The sequence below is a fragment of the Lathamus discolor genome, chromosome 21 (assembly GCF_037157495.1).
Source record: "Lathamus discolor isolate bLatDis1 chromosome 21, bLatDis1.hap1, whole genome shotgun sequence".
Lineage (NCBI taxonomy): Eukaryota > Metazoa > Chordata > Aves > Psittaciformes > Psittacidae > Lathamus > Lathamus discolor.
In genome coordinates, this window is record NC_088904.1 from 3,380,294 (window position 1) to 3,391,492 (window position 11,199).

General features: G+C 66.5%; 1 protein-coding gene across 1 annotated transcript; it reads left to right on the plus strand.

Annotated features, from left to right (window-relative positions):
• Positions 1-871: 871 nt before the first annotated feature.
• HCN2 (hyperpolarization activated cyclic nucleotide gated potassium and sodium channel 2) lies at positions 872-10,408 on the plus strand. The gene is made up of 8 exons (XM_065699675.1): positions 872-1,357; positions 5,668-6,091; positions 7,040-7,201; positions 7,978-8,196; positions 8,390-8,536; positions 8,805-9,045; positions 9,168-9,332; positions 9,429-10,408. Exons 1-8 carry the CDS (start codon positions 900-902, stop codon positions 10,325-10,327), a joined length of 2,715 nt encoding a protein of 904 aa, XP_065555747.1. The 5' UTR covers positions 872-899; the 3' UTR covers positions 10,328-10,408.
• The last annotated feature ends 791 nt before the right edge of the window (positions 10,409-11,199 follow it).

Sequence of the window (11,199 nt, forward strand, 5' to 3'; positions counted from 1 at the left end):
TGTGGGGGCTCCAGCCTCCAGCTCCGTTCAGTGCTGGGTCATCGGGGGCTGCTCCACGGGCTTGGGGCCAGCACTGGGCTTGGGAGGAACGAGCTCTCCCTTGCGGGCAGAGCGTGAAGCCAAGCGGGTGACTCGGTGCGGAGTGAGCCTGGAGCGTCCCCTTTCGGGGTCCCTTCTCCCGTGGGGTTCGGTGGAGAAGCCGCGGCTGCTCCCCCTCCCCGGGCACGGAGCGGGACTCGCGCACGGTCCGGTTGCGCTTCCGCGCCGTGGGCAGCAGATGGTGCCACCGGCCGCGTTGGCCATGAGGCTCCGTGAGCCCGAGCGGGGCTTGGCCGGCCCCGGGCCCGTGTGCGGCCGCTCGACGGTGCTCGGGGATACCGGTAGCGGGAATCGCTCGTTCCTTGGCACGGGGCAGGGGGGTCCGGTCCCGCTGACCCCGAGCATCGCACCCGCTGCGTCTGGCGGAGGTGCCCGTCCCGCTGCTGTCTGCGGCTGCTGGGCCCGGTTCTTGCTGGGGTACGCGAGGGCCGCCCTGTGCGGCGGTGCCAGCCCGGAGCCTCCATCCCCTGTGCCCACCCCCGGCGGCCGGCTCGGGGCAGGAGGCTCAGTACAAGGGGAGAGGAACGGGGGGACCATGGGGTCCCTGCGGCTCCGTCCTCAGCCCAGGGGGGCGCTCGGGCCGCTCTGAGCCGCCCCGCGGCCGGGGCACGGACACGGGTGGGCTGGCAGCGGGGCTGCCTCTGCCGCCGGAGCCCCCGGCGAGGACCGCACCGGCGGGGGGAGCTGCGGAGCCGCCCGTTCCGCAGCCCGGCCCCGCCGCCCGCCTCCGGCCCGCCCCGGCCCGCCCCCGCCGCGGCGGCGGGCGCCACTCGGCCGCCGGTGGCCTCGGCAGCGGCAGGATGCGGGCGGGCCGCGGGGAGGCGGCGGCGGCGGCGGCCGAGGAGGATGCGGCCGATGCGGCCAAGCGCGGCGGGGGAGCGGCGGGGGGGCGGGCGCGGGGCCGCGGAGGGAAGGGGTCCCCGAACGGCGAGTGCCGGCGAGGGGAAGCGCCGCGGAGCCCCGGCCCGGAGCCGCCCCGGGAGCCCAAGGTCTCCTTCTCCTGCGGCGGCGGCGGCGGCGGCAGCAGCGGGTCCCCCGGCGGGGCCAAGGCGGCCGAGGAGGGAGCGGGCGAGGATGCGGGCGAGGAGGCCCGCGGGAGCCAGGCCAGCTTCATGCAGCGGCAGTTCGGGGCCATGCTCCAGCCCGGCGTCAACAAGTTCTCGCTGCGGATGTTCGGCTCGCAGAAGGCGGTGGAGCGGGAGCAGGAGCGCGTCAAGTCCGCGGGGGCCTGGATCATCCACCCCTACAGCGACTTCAGGTGCGACCGGGACGGGAACGGAGGCCGGGGGGGGGGGCCCGGGCGAGGGCACCTTGAGCTGTGCTGGGCGGCAGCGCGGATGCTGGTGCGTGCGGGGAGGGGCTGGCGGCCGGGCACCCCCTCCCCGGGGGAGCCGGGGTGCCCGGAGCCCTCTGCTTGGATCAGGGGGAGCCTCCCGCGCACCCCCTCGACGCCCCCCGGGCCCAGCACGGACCCTGCAGAGCCCCTCCGGGCTGTGGCTCTGCCCCCGGGCCGGTGCCAGCCGGGGCTGGGCTGGGGACGCGCCGGTCCCTGCTGCCGAGGCAGAGCTTTGCGGAAGCTCCCTCCCCCCACCCTCCAAAGCAGGGGGGCCTGATCCTGCCCTTAGGGTTCAGGGAGTTCGGGAGGGATTCAGCTCGCTCCCAAGAGGAGCGGAGTCCTCCAGCTCCAGCCCGCGCGGCTTCCAGCTGAGGAATGGCAAAGCCGGGGAGGAGGACTCTGCAGCTCCAGCTCCTTCCCTGAGCCCTGGGGGAGCTCAGCAGGGGCGAATGCTTCCCGAATCCCACGAAAGCTGCTGGAAAGGATGCCCGGCTCGGCCGGCTGTGGCCCAAGGCACAGCACCTTGTGGGATGGGTGGCCAAGACCCTGCGGGCATCGCTGGTGAGCAGCCACCGGGGGCCACTGGCCCTGTGACCTCAAAGGGCCTGGAGGGTCTTTAGGCAGTGGCAGAGAGAGGGCAAGGGGCTCGGCTCCCGGTCGTTCTGGTGCTGTTCTGGTGCATGGCTTGGGGAGGCTCGAGGTTGCTGGGTGCTGCTGTGGGGATGCTGCTGAGCCAGACCCCGGGACCTGTTCAGGTCCCCAGCGGCGCAGAGGTCCCCTGTGCAGGTGGTGGGGTCTCCGTTGGCCGAGCGGGCTCAGAGCAGGGACCAGCACCTCCTGCTCCCACCCTGATGTGCGGCTCCCGGGCTGATCCTGCACAGGAGCAGCCGGAGGCCGCCCCTCGGGGCCGAGCTGCCCTCACGGCAGGCATTCCCATAGGGAACCCGCTGTGGGTATCCCTCGGAGCCCCCTCCTTGGCTCTGGGCACCGGGTTCTGCTGCAGAGCCGGGGCGAGGAGCGGCTCGGTGCCGCGGTGACCGAGCAGACGTGGATGCTGAGCCGGGGGATGCTGCTCCTCTGGGCAGGAGGCTGGGAGCGCGGTGCCGGCCCCGGGGCCGGAGCCTGCCCTGCTTCCCGAGCCACGACCCCGGCGGCAGAGCCCGTGGTGCTGCTGAGAGCGGGGCCTCCCTGCAGCGGGCCCGTGGTTGGAGCGAGGCCTCGGAGGCTCCCGCAGGTTGCAGCAGCTCCGCTCCCCGCCGGGGTGACCTTGGGGAGTCACCGTGTCCGCCTGCCCCGCGCTGCCTCCATCCCTCCCCGAGGCGCTGCCAAGACTTGAAACCCATTGGGGAAGAGCCGCTGCCCGTGTTTTGATGCTGCAAGTGGCGTAGGAGAGTTCCCTGCCCAGCGGGGAGGAGCTGCGGGCAGAGCCCCGGCATCGGCATCGCCGGGCTCCAGTAACGTGCACAGGGACAGGATCAGCTCCGTGCTCATGCCTGGTGCTGGGGAAGCTGCGTTAGGGACGTGCGTCCGTCATTGTCCTGCCTTACACGAATAATCCCCTCTTTATCCCCCAACGAGAACGGGGCAGGAACCGAGCCTGGCAAAATCCATTTTCCCATCTGAAGAGGAAATCGTTGCCCATCTGCATATGTGACATCATTTCATAATCAGTCTCATTTAGAGATCCTGTCTCCTCCTGGACACGGCACTGCCGTTATTCCTGCACGGTTCAGGGGCAGGCTGGCTCCAGGAACCCAGGTTGCTATTTACATGAATCTGGGATTATTGGGAAGCAGCTTGGGGCGGCTGGTGGGGATCCTGAGGCACAAATCTGATAAAAGAGACCTGGTAAATGGTGCTGCTTCCTCTAGGGTGCTGTGCACGGTCATCGTCTCTGTCTTTGCTGCTTCTGGTCTTTGTCACTGCCCAGCTTAGCACTGACTTCTTCATTGCTTCTGTTGGGATGGGATCAGGAGCTGGGGGGCCACATCCGTGGTCAGTTCCTTGCCATGCTCACAAGAGTGGGTCCAACACTTGAATTGGGGCTGAAGCCGCATCCAGAGCATGTGTCTCTGGTGTTGCTTTGCCAGAGCCTTCCTCATCTGGTGTTAAACTGGTTGCTGGGGCTTTGCCGCTGCCAGGATGGTGCCACCGATCTGATGGTGCCATGCTGGGGCTCCTGAGCAGCGGGACTGGGTGGCTGTGGTTCCCTGTGGCTGCTGCTGGTCCCAGTGTTCGCAGTGCTGGGGAGTCGTTCCACCCCTCTGTGGCATCAGTGTGGGGCAGTCAGACCCAGGGGATGCTCCGTAGGGAAGAAGGCTGTGACTGGGAAGGTTCAGGCTCTTGAGCAGTTCCCAAAGGCTTTTTCCTTGCTGCCCTTCCTAAGGGACCCCACAAGGTAAAAGACTTTTCCAGTGGAGCTCAGCACCGCTGGTTGTACCGGGATGCTCGCCTGGCTCCGGCAAACTTTGGCTGTTTGTTGGCTTCTTAACCCACTTCTAAGAACGACCTCGTTTTTGAATCTGAGTGTTCAGTGTGAGATTGTGAAGTGCTGATCCTGCACCAATCCTGCACAGATCCCGCACCAATCCCACACAGATCCCACACCTATCCCTGCTGGGCAGCCCAAGGGGCTCAGCCCTTGGGAGCACCTCCTGCAGAGCAGGGTCTTGGGCAGCTCAATGCCCCCTCCATTGGATCGCTGGGAAGGGGAGTGATGGAGCAGCCCCAGCTCTCAGAGGCTTTGGGCATCTTCTGCCATCATCGCCGTCACTCAACTGGGTCAGAAGCAAGCGAGAGGGTGCTGAGGTTCCTCATTAATTTGTTTGCAGCTATTTTTAGTAGCCTGGATTGGATCCGTTTTGCTGTGCTCACGCTGCCCTCCAAGGAGGAAAGCGTTGGCATCGCACCCAGGTCCCTAAAGCGACCGCGCAGTGTCCATTGCGTGTGTCGGGGGGGATCAGGAGCAGCCCAAATCCTGCCCTGGCTGAGCCAGATTGCAAAGGGGCTGGAGCCGGGGCTGCTGTGGTTTGAGCTTTGCCCCTGGCACTCGCTGGGGTTGTGGGGAAGCCTGGGGGTGATGCTGGGGGTCACGGGGGGCAGCGGGTTGAGGGTACCCTGGAGACAGCCCCGGCTGTGAAGTCATCGTTGTGCAGCGGTGACATCACTCGCGGTTGCCACGGCAACGGCTCACATGGCGAAGGTGTCATTGGAGAAAGGTCAGGAGCGGGGATGCTCCTTCTGGTCCTGCGCTAGTCTGCACGGGGGGGGGGGGGGGGGAGGGATCCATCCCCCCTTCCTGTGTGCGGGATGTGGCCCCATCGTCCCCCCGGCCAGGGCAGCCCGGCCAGGGCAGCCCCTGCCCGTTACCCTGCAGCTCCCGAGGCTCCTGCCTGCGGCAGCACATACACACGGGCAAGGGTCCTGCGCGTCTGCGTGCGCGGTGCTGAGGAGCATCCCCCCTCTCTGCCCCCCCCAGACCAGTGCCGGAGGGAGCGGCCGGGGTCCCCTCCTCATGATCCCAGCGGGATGGGGCTGCCGTGACCTTGCAGATGCTCGGAAAGGGCATCGGTGGCCGAGGAGGAAGGACGGGGTGAGGCAGGAGCGGAGCGGAGCGGAGGAGCAGGCAGCGGCTGCCCGGGGCCGCGGGCGCTGCAGCTGCAGCTCTACGTGATGCGCTGCACCGGGAACTGCGGCGGCTGCGGCCGCGCTGCCGGGGTCCGACCTGCAGCCCCCGCCACGGGGGAGCCGCGATGGGGACGGGGGGGCCCGGCTGTCACCGGGGTCTCTGTCCCCATCCTTGGGTCCCTGCTCCCGGAGCCGCGCTGCCGCCTCCTGCCTCCAGCACCTCGAGCGGTGCCGGTGTTTGAGGTGAGGGCTGTCCCCAGCCCGCGGGCTCTACAAGGGAGGGTCTGTCCCCCACTGGTGTCAGTGGCACCGTTCTCCCCTTGTCCCGGGACCTGCCTGGGTTTGGGTGCTCAGGGCTGACCTCCGGCCAAACCATTCCAGCAGGAAGAGCGCCCGGCATCATCCTGCACCCACTGCCCTATGGTACCGCAGCCGTGCTCGGCTGCAGGACCAGGCCCGGGGCGGTTTGGATATGGTGGAACAGGATGTGGTCCCTGGGGAGAGGTGGCCTCATAGTGACAGCACCCTTCAGCAGGTATGGGATGGGGTCCCCTCGGTGCGGAGGGCTGCTGGTGACACCCTCCTCTACGTTTACCCCCGCCCAGGTTTTACTGGGACTTCACGATGCTGCTCTTCATGGTGGGCAACCTGATCATCATCCCCGTGGGCATCACCTTCTTCAAGGAGGAGACAACGGCGCCCTGGATCGTGTTCAACGTGGTTTCCGACACCTTCTTCCTGATGGATCTGGTGCTGAACTTCCGGACAGGGATTGTCATTGAGGACAACACGGAAATCATCCTGGACCCCGAGAGGATCAAGAAGAAGTACCTCAAGACCTGGTTTGTGGTGGACTTTGTCTCCTCCATCCCTGTGGACTACGTCTTCCTCATTGTGGAGAAGGGCATAGACTCGGAGGTGTACAAGACCGCCCGTGCGCTCCGCATCGTGCGCTTCACCAAGATCCTCAGCCTCCTGCGGCTCCTGCGCCTCTCCCGCCTCATCCGGTACATCCACCAGTGGGAGGAGGTGAGGATCCAGCCCTGCAGGGATCCATCCTCCTCCGGCAGCGGTAGGACTGGATGGAGAGAGTAGGAGCTGGGAGGGTCTGGGGGCTGCCCATGGTGCCAGTGGGTGGGATGGGGTTTGGGGCTGTGAGGGGACCTGCCTTTGTGTAGGATGTGGCTGCACCCGTTGCCGGGCTCCTGGCTCTGTGCCCGTTCCACTTTTAGATGGGATTTATCAGGGAGAACTCCAGGGATGAGGGCGGCAAGGGCACGGGCAGGGACCCCTTCCATAGAGCAGCTCGCTCCAAGCCCCTGTGTCCAACCTGGCCTTGAGCACTGCCAGGGATGGGGCAGCCACAGCTTCTCTGGGCACCCTGTGCCAGCGCCTCAGCACCCTCCCAGGGAAGAGCTTCTGCCTAAGAGCTCAGCTCAGTCTCCCCTCGGGCAGGTTCAAGCCATTCCCCTTGGCCTGTCCCTACAGGCCCTTGTCCCAAGCCCCTCTCCAGGTTTCCTGCAGCCCCTTTAGGCACTGGAGCTGCTCTCAGGTCTCCCCTTCAGGAGCCTTCTCTTCTCCAGGCTGCCCCAGCCCAGCTCTCTCAGCCTGGCTCCAGAGCAGAGCTGCTCCAGCCAAGTTCTGATCTTCTTGGAACCACCACAACCCCGCGTTGCCACAGGGGCCGTTGCCATCAGCCACAGCGGGGAAGGGACATGCCCAAGGCTGGGTCCTCTTTACCAGAACCACCCCGGCGCTGCCCCATCCATTCCCAGCACTGGGAGCACTTGGCTCTCCCTGAGCATCGCCCAGCGCTGCCTTATCCCCATCCATGCTTGCAGCCATTAACACAGGCGGCAGCCACTGGATATAAATAGCGAGCTCAGGGACCCGCTGCCAGCGCCTGCTCCAGCTCAGACCATGTGGGTCTGTGTCCCGAGCTGGTCCCTGCGCTCATCCTGTGCCCCCCACCCGCAGATCTTCCACATGACGTACGACCTGGCCAGCGCCGTGATGAGGATCATCAACCTCATCGGCATGATGCTGCTGTTGTGCCACTGGGACGGCTGCCTCCAGTTCCTGGTGCCCATGCTGCAGGACTTCCCCCAGAACTGCTGGGTCTCCATCAACGGGATGGTGGTGAGTGCCGGCTCCATCCCCGTGGCCTCTGGCCTCTCCCCGCTGAGCGGGAGCAGCGGATCGATCCGGGCGGGTGGAAGATGCTGACAGGGAATCTCTGCCCCATTCCCTGCTGCCTTCTCCTGCTCATTAGCAACAAAGCTGCTATTAATAAATAATGGGCCCTGTTTCTAATTGCTCCCTCTCAGCCTTGCTACAAAGGGCTCTTCTCCCTCCATCCCTCTCTTCCTGGTCTGCCAGCGTTTCCATCTCCGCTCCGTTCCCCCTTTTTGGCTTCTTCCTCTGCTCCTCCCCAGTGCCTTGCGCTTCTCCTTCCCCGGCTGCTTTGCTCCTGGGGGAAAGTGGAAATTGTCCCTTGGGAGGGTTGGAACTGGATGAGCTGCGAGGTCCCTTCCAATCCGCTCCGTGATTCTATGGAACTCTGGGCTTTGCAAGAGGCTGGGATGGGGAATTCCTGCCCCAGGTGCCTCCAGCAAGCTCCTGATCGCTGCAGTAACTCCGGGGCTTGCACAGACCTGGAGCTTGCTCCCATCACAGCATCTATATCATGGGGGCTTCACTGAGCTTTTGTGTATCAGCTCAGGAAGAAATCCATAGCATAGAACGATGCAAAGGGAGCCGGGCGTTGGGTCTGTTTGGGTCTCACCTGCAAGATGGGATTGCCACAACCCAACAAATCCTGGTGCTGAGCGCTGGGGATGGAAGCAGCGAGCCTGGATCAGCCCCTGGTTGTGCCTATGGTGCAAGGAGGAGCTGAGGCACCCCTGTCGCTGCAGAACGACTCCTGGAGCGAGCTCTACTCCTTCGCCCTCTTCAAGTCCATGAGCCACATGCTGTGCATCGGCTACGGGAAGCAGGCGCCCGAGAGCATGACGGACATCTGGCTGACGATGCTGAGCATGATCGTGGGCGCCACGTGCTACGCCATGTTCATCGGCCACGCCACCGCCCTCATCCAGTCCCTCGACTCCTCCCGGCGCCAGTACCAGGAGAAGGTAGGACTGGGCTGGATGGGGACCACGGCTCCTGCCCTGTGCCCAGCCAGCGCATCCCCTGCCGGAGCTGCAGGGTGAGGGCTCTGGGTCCATAGCATCCGATGGGGTGATGGAGACGGAGCAGCCCCTTGGAGGGGGATGCGGGTGAGGGGTCCCCGGCCCGGCTGGGTGCTGAGGCCGCCTCTCCCCACAGTACAAGCAGGTGGAGCAGTACATGTCCTTCCACAAGCTGCCCGCCGACTTCCGACAGAAGATCCATGACTACTACGAGCACCGCTACCAGGGCAAGATGTTCGATGAGGACAGCATCCTGGGGGAGCTCAACGAGCCCCTGCGCGAGGTGGGGGCCCCAGGGGCAAGGGTGCTGCAGTGAGGATGGGGACTGACCACGTCCCCCCCCCCAGTGAGGGGCTTCATGCAGTGGAGGGGGTCCCAGCAGCTCCTGCTTGGGGTTGAGCATCTCTTCCTAGGGCTTTGCAGCTCCAAGTGGGTCCTTTCCAACCCAAACCATTCCATGATTCTATAACACCCGGGGCTCCGGCGTGTGTGCGCCAGCCCAGGGAAAGCCGCATCCCCGTCCCCTGTCCCCTCACCTCTTCCCCTTGCAGGAGATCGTGAACTTCAACTGCCGCAAGCTGGTGGCCTCCATGCCGCTGTTTGCCAACGCGGACCCCAACTTCGTCACGGCGATGCTCACCAAGCTCAAGTTCGAGGTGTTCCAGCCGGGCGACTACATCATCCGCGAGGGCACCATCGGCAAGAAGATGTACTTCATCCAGCACGGGGTGGTCAGCATCCTCACCAAGGGCAACAAGGAGATGAAGCTCTCCGACGGCTCCTACTTTGGAGGTGAGCGCTGGCAGGGTCTGTGCGAGGCATGCGGACACCCACAACGTGTTCTCCCCCGTTTCCAGTCCCACTGATGGTGTTTGGTCCTTGACACCGTTGTTTCCCCCCCCACCGCCCCCCAGAAATCTGCCTGCTGACGCGGGGCCGGCGCACGGCCAGTGTCCGCGCAGACACCTACTGCCGCCTCTACTCGCTCTCGGTGGACAACTTCAATGAGGTGCTGGAGGAGTACCCCATGATGCGAAGGGCCTTCGAGACCGTGGCCATCGACCGCCTGGACCGCATCGGTAGGGCATCGGGGGTGCCCCGGCAATGCGGGGCTGGGGGGGGCTCAGCGTACCCCGATACAGGGTCTCACGGCTCTTCCCATCCCGGCCCTGCAGGGAAGAAGAACTCGATCCTGCTCCACAAAGTGCAGCACGACCTCAACTCGGGCGTCTTCAACAACCAGGAGAACGAGATCATCCAGGAGATCGTCAAGTACGACCGGGAGATGGTGCAGCAGGCGGAGCTGCAGCAGCACCCGGCCATGTACAGCCCCGTCCAGCCGCAGGTCACCTCGGCCATCGCCACCCTCCAGCAAGCCGTCGCCATGAGCTTCTGCCCGCAGATGGCCAGCCCGCTGGTGGGCTCCATGGCGCTGGGCTCGCCCCGCATGATGCGGCGCTTGCAGTACGCGCCCGCCGTGCCCAGCCCCTTCGCCGTCTCGCCGGTCCTGCTGCAGCAGAGCCCCCCTCCGCAGCCGCAGCCTCCCGTGCCCCACGCCAACCCCTCTCCGGCGCAGGACCCGGCGCAGCCCGCGGCCATGCCCGCCTCCACCAGCGCCTTCGCCGCGGCCAGCCCGCCGACCCAAAGCCCGCTGGCCGCCCGGACGTTCGCCTACGGCTCGGGGCCGGGGCAGCTCGGCTCGCAGCTCTCGCTCGGCCAGCAGCAGGCTCCCGGCTCCCCGCAGCGCCTGGCCGCGCACAAGAGCACGCAGGCGCTGCCCACCAGCAGCCTCAGCCAGGATTCGCGGCCCCTCTCGGCCTCGCAGCCCTCCCTGCCCCACGGGCCGGGGGCCGGCAGCACCCAGAGCCCCCCGGCCTCGGCGCGCGAGTCCTGCGCCTCCATCGGCGGGGGCCCCGCTGCCGCCTCGCCGGGGCCCGGTCCCCCCGCGGCTCTGCGGGGCCCGGCGCCGTCGCGGGGGTCCCCGTCGCACCCGGCGCTGGCGGGGCCGCAGGACTCGGCGGCCGCCGCGCCCGACACGGACCCGGCCAAGTCCAGGCTCTCTTCCAACTTGTGACCTCCGCGGCAGGCGCGGGGCACCAAGCGCCGCCTCGCCCCGGGCCCGACCGGGAGCACCGAGTGCCGGGGGTGGGCAACGGGGCCGCTGCACCAACACCACCCCCCCCCCCCCCCCCCAGAACCACTGCAGGGGCACAGGGCTGAGCCCCACTCCCCGACCAAAGTCTGGCCCCACGTCCCGCTGCCCCCCAGCCGCCCCATAGAAGCCACCGCACCACCCCCGTGCCCAGCTCTGTGTACGGTATCTCTGACCTGAATCCATCCCTGTGTGTGTGCATCCGCAGGACACCTCCCTGGGGCTGTAGGCAGCCCCCGGCGCCTGTCCCTGCTCCCCTCCACAGCCCCGAGGCGAGGGGTGATGGTCCAGCACTGGAGGTAAGTTGGAGGGGAGGGTGTTGAGGGCCGGTTGCCCTGAGGCTTGTGAGCACCCCACAAACACGCTGCCCCCAAACCCAGCCCCACGGCTCGGCGGGGGGGGAACAGCCCATCTGCCCCCATAGACACTGGAGCCTGGGCCCCCAACCCCTGGGGCTGCCCCATAGCCAGACTCAGCTTTGAGGCTGGGGAAGGCACATGTGTGTATCGGTGTGTGTGCAGGGACACGTGTGTATGCATGTATGTATGTCCGTGTGTGTGTGTATGTGTGTGTGCGCGTGCAGGGGGGGCCTTCCACGCTGAATGTACGCAGCGAGCGAAGGGCCTGGCGCTGGAGCTGCGCAGCCGTGGGCCAGGGCCCCGCTCCAGGCGTCCACCTTCCCCTCCAGCCCATCCTGTGCAATAAACGTCAGCAGCTGACAGAGCCATGCACGACTCCGTCTCTTCTTCCCTCCCTCCCCACCGCGGCTCCGGCTGCTCTCGCTGCCCTTCCAG

What these genes read in the sequence shown, in the direction of transcription:
- HCN2 (XM_065699675.1), top strand. Translation starts at nt 900, where the DNA reads ATGCGGGCGGGCCGCGGGGAGGCGGCGGCGGCGGCGGCCGAGGAGGAT. An exon ending in GGCGCCAGTACCAGGAGAAG is followed by an intron (nt 8,197 to 8,389) that starts GTAGGACTGGGC and finishes CTCTCCCCACAG; the next exon opens with TACAAGCAGGTGGAGCAGTA. An exon ending in TCAACGAGCCCCTGCGCGAG is followed by an intron (nt 8,537 to 8,804) that starts GTGGGGGCCCCA and finishes TTCCCCTTGCAG; the next exon opens with GAGATCGTGAACTTCAACTG.